Genomic DNA, 5163 nt, shown 5'->3' with positions numbered 1-5163 from the left:
TCAATAATAATAACAGTAATATTGATAATATCAATAACAATACCAACATCAATAATAACAATAACTGTAATAATAGTAATAATGACAACAATCATAATATTAATAGTTGGGGTCCATCAATGTCTGACGATGACCACGCTTCCTTCCTCAACACAAGGACACACGCACGCACGCACACACACACACACACACACTCTCACACACACACTCACTCACACACACACTCACAGAACACACACACACGCACTCACCCATTGCGAACAGCCCTCCTGTGCCGCGACAGCGCCGCCTCGTGACCGCCATCCAACACGCCCTCGACCCAGCGGCGTGTCCTCGACACGATGGACTCGTCGGTGTCCGCCACCTCCCCGCTCCACGGGTAGATCATCTCCTCGTTGTCGCGCACGTCCAGCTTGATCCGCACGCCCACACGCAGGAGGTGACCTAGCTGTCGGACAAACTCTTGTTTGACCTTGTGGAACTCCTCGGGCTCGATCAACACGATGATGAACAGCGTCCCGCTCACCAGCGCCTCGTTGCCTACAGAGGGGGGGGGAAAACGCAACACAAATTGTTTATTATTTTATTTTTTATTATAGTAGAGGGTTTTACGGCACTCGCAACTGCATAAGGTCATATGAGCGCCAAGGGGTGGATGTCAACAGAAAAGGGAATCAGACCCACTCTGTCCACCTCTCTAGCTTCAACAGCACAAGGTCTGCTTCAACTATCAAGGCACCCCGGAAATAGCAGGTCACAAGAGAGTGAAAAACATACAAAAGAAGTAGAGGAAAATGACAATAGTAAGGATTAGGAAAGAAAAAGCAGCAGTTCCCTGTTGTAGATCAGGCACAGTTATGAGCGTGACGTGAATCAGCCCATTTTCTACTGTGCTTGAACGAGAAATGTCCCCCCCTTTGGGAATGGCCTAAAGACACTACAGTCAGTGGCACTGCCCCGGGGGGTTCACAAGTTGTTTAGTCCGGTAAAAACACTACCTTAGAATTATCTATCGGTACATAGTTTTGAGAAATTTGACGTAAAAAATGTTCAAAACATGTCAAGCTTTTTTTTAAAGCAATTCTTTGAACATTTTGATAACGACTGTGAAAAAGCTTACAATTTTGATGAGCAGACGGAAGATTTGGTTTCAGGCCTCAAGGTGTTAGTAACTCAAAAACGGCCAAAAATGTCAGATAGAACTAAGTTTTACAACTCTTGACTATGAAACACAGTCCATAACAACAACAACAACAACATTACTATCAATACCACACTTTAACAACTTAAACACCGTCCGAAACAACAACAACAACAACAACAACATTACTATCAACACCACACTTTAACAACTAAAACACCATCCGAAACAACAACAACAACAACAACAACAACAACAACAACAACAACAACAACAACAACATTACTATCAACACCAAACTTTAACACACATCTATAAAACACAGTCCGCAACAACAACAACAACAACAACAACAACAGCAGCAACAGCAACAACAGCAACAACAACAACAACAACACTATCAACACCACACTATAACATACATCTATAAAACACCATCAGCAACAACAACAACAACAACAACAACAGCAACAACAACAACAACAACAACAACAGCACCAACCTTCGTCGCAGTCCAGCCCGTCCCAGTCGCACTCCGCGGTGTTGCAGCCCTTGTCACAGTGGCCGTTGTTGTAGTGCATGAGGCAGTAGGTGTCGTAGTTGGGGTTACATTTGCCCAGCGGCTGCTGACAGTCGAAGCCGTCGTAGAGACAGGCCGGGCTGTTGCACTCAGAGTTACACTTGCCGTCCCGGAACACCTGGGACACACACACAATAGGATTTTTAGTTTTTCAGTTTTAGTAAGAGTTTTACGGCACTTGCAACACAATGAGGTCATATAAGTGCCAAAGAATAGATGAGTTATGAGAGTAACATACACAAAAAAGAAGGAGGAGACATAAGGACGACAGATATTTGATAGGAAAGAAGGAGCAAACTACACCAGAGCACCCGCCAACCACCCACTACATCAGCTTTAAAGGTGGGGTTTTGTGCAATTTATAAGAATGGAATAATCAAAGACCAGGTAGACTTGAAGAAAATGGCGTCAACTGAAAATAAATAAATCTGACCCCAGATTCGATTTTGGGGCGATATCTCCATTCTTGGATATAACAACAACATCAGGACCAAAGGAAAGGCTTGTTTTTCTTTTTTTTCTTTTTTTAATGGAAGTGTTTTTACACCCCCCATTGACACAATTTAGGTAAATTAGGGGGCAGGCTGCCACATAGCCTGCCTTCCACAAGCCCAGCTGTTGCACTCTGAGTTACACACGGTATCCCTGTACATGTGGAACAGAGAGCAGCAGGTCAGATAAGAGAACTACGAGTTGTACAGCACTAGCAACACAAAAAAGTGTCGTAGGCGCCGAAAATTGGAGGTGTTACTAGAGAGTTACACGGAAAGAAAAAATAAAGGAGAGACAACGGTGATAGATGTTTGAAAGTAAAGAAGGAGCAAACCACACCAGAGCACCCGCCAGCCACCCATTTACTATAGAGCAACAAACACAGAAAAGAAAGAGTTGAGATAAGGAGGATGTGGACAGTTGATAGAAAAGAAGCAGCAAGCCACACTAGAGCACCCGCCAACCACCCACAACATGTTCCCCTGCAAGAACAACCCACAACCTCAGTGCTTTCTGGTCGTATCTTCATTTTTTTAACAGCGAAAATGTAACTTCTTCTTAAGCTCACTCTTTGTTATGAACTGTTTTCACTGTTACTAAAAATGGAGATACGACAAGAAAGCACTGAGGTCGGGAACCATTACTTAACTACACCACACACACACACACACACACACACACATACACACACACACACACACACACAGACTGAGTGACCGCCAGCTCTTACCTGCCAGCAGTAGAGTCCGTTGACCATCTGGGAACAGTTCTGCCAGGGCATGGTGCCGTAAGAGCACTCCGTGTTGTCATGGTTACACTCCATCAGGTTACACTCCTCCTGGAGGAAGAGAATGGGTTGGAGGCTTTGGTTAAGAGTTTTACGGCACTTGCAGCAGCACAAATAGGTAAGATACATCTTTATTGTCCAGATCCTGGCATATAAGTGCCGAAGATTAGAGGTGTTACAAGAGAGTAACAAACACAAAAAAAGAAGGAGGGGAGATAAAGACGATAGATGTTTGATGGGGGAAAAAGGAGCATACCACACCAGAGCACCTGCCAACCACCCACAGGAGATTAGAGGAGGTGCTACTGGAGAGTAACAAGCAAAGGAGAGGAGGAGGAGAGATACAGACAATACATGTACAATTGTTCAAACAATGAACTTTTTTTTTTCTTTCTCCAGAAAAATTTTGCTTTTAAACGAACATAAACACAAAAAAAAGTATTATAATAATAGAAATAGAAATAAAAATAATAATAACAACAATAATAATAATAATGGCCGTGAATATGTTAATGATATTTCTCCCTCCACCCTCCCTCACGATGATAATATTAATAGCAATAATGATAATAACAATAGTAAGATCTTTAAAAGAATAATAATATTAATAATGATAATAACATTAATAATAATCATTATAATAACACCAATAATACCAATACTACTAATTATACTAATAATCATAATACTAATAATCATAAAAATAATAATAATAATAACAATAATAATAAAAATGGTAATAATAATAGTAATAATAATAATAGTAGAAATAATAATAATAACAGTTAATAATAATAAAAGTTATAATAATAATAATCATAGTAATATTTCAATGGGACAAATAGAAGAGAGGGCGTACATCACACTGTCCGTTGTCGGCTTTCTCAGGGCAGTTGTACTGTTTGCAGATGGCTGGGACCGTCTCCTTGGACGGGGACACGGGTCGACCGATGCCGCCCAGGAACTCTTTGTCAAACAGCTCACACCGCACGCCGTTCCAGTTCCGAGGACAATTGCACTCGTAGTAGCCTGTGGGGGGAGAGGGGTGAGAGAGTTTTAGTTTTAGTAAGGTTTTACGGCGCTCGCAACTACATTAAGGTCATATGACTGCCAAGGGGTGATTTTTGTTTTTTTATTTTATATTTATAATTTTTCAGTAAAAGTTTTTCGGCACTTGCAACACAATAAGGTCATATAAGTGCCGAAGATTAGAGGCGAGTTTCCGGGACTCTCAATTTAAAAACAACTGAGTATGTGATGATGATGAAATTGACGATAATGATATTGATATAGATGATGTTGATGAAGACATTGATGAAGATGTTAATGATGAAGTTGATAATGATGATGTTGTTAATGATGATTGCGATAACAATGTTGATGATATCGATGCTGATGACGATAATGATAGTTACGTTGGTGATGATGATGACGATGACGATGATGATTTTAGCGTTGTGACATGAATGTACGTACTTTGGTTTAAACAGCTAGTGTAGTCATTTATATTAGAATATTTCCGGTGAAGCCCGTTGAGGGCGAAACGTTGAACTTGTCATTAATATTTTGGAAATACTACCAAGTTTTAAGCATTTTACTATCTGCTGTATATGATGATAATGATGATGATACCGATGACAACAATAAAGACCACAATCACAACACGACAACCACATCGACGACCCCCCTTACCAATTTTATCGATGCAGACGCCATCGTTGAGGCACACCTCCACCTGGCAGTCGTCGTAGAGGTCAATCTCACACAGCACACCGTCCGTGCCCGGGCCACACATACACTCGAAGCCCGTGGCAGTCTCTCCGCACACGCCCCCGTTCAGGCACGGGTCAGGGTCGCACGAGGACGTGGCCACGCCGCAGAACTCTCCCCCAAAGCCCTGCAACATGAGGTGATGATGATAATTACAACAACAACAACAACAACAATAATAATAATAATAAGAATAATAATAATAATAATAATAATAATGGTCTTCGTGACTCTCACATCCTGTCGGTCACTTTGCCTAACAATGACACAATCGAGTGGATGTCAGTGTTTGGAGCGTGGGTGCATCCAAGTCGTCTTGTATTCTGTTGAACAGGCGGTAGACTGTTGGTGATAAGGAGATCGTGGGTGGCGCAAATTTCCAGCTGGGGGAGT

At 41.8% G+C, this 5163-nt stretch overlaps 1 protein-coding gene across 1 annotated transcript in view; it reads right to left on the bottom strand.

Annotated features, from left to right (window-relative positions):
* The window catches only part of LOC101861317 (neurogenic locus Notch protein), a gene marked incomplete at its 5' end in the record, with an annotated part of 25206 nt that overhangs the window by 10405 nt on the left and 9638 nt on the right, over positions 1-5163 (bottom strand). Inside the window, 5 exon segments of the mRNA XM_035972351.1 lie at positions 252-540; positions 1644-1839; positions 2944-3051; positions 3860-4029; positions 4693-4897. Of these exon segments, the coding sequence (XP_035828244.1) occupies positions 252-540; positions 1644-1839; positions 2944-3051; positions 3860-4029; positions 4693-4897 (968 nt within the window).

Source organism: Aplysia californica, unplaced genomic scaffold (genome assembly GCF_000002075.1).
Source record: "Aplysia californica isolate F4 #8 unplaced genomic scaffold, AplCal3.0 scaffold00660, whole genome shotgun sequence".
Lineage (NCBI taxonomy): Eukaryota > Metazoa > Mollusca > Gastropoda > Aplysiida > Aplysiidae > Aplysia > Aplysia californica.
This window is presented reverse-complemented; position numbering and strand designations above follow the sequence as displayed.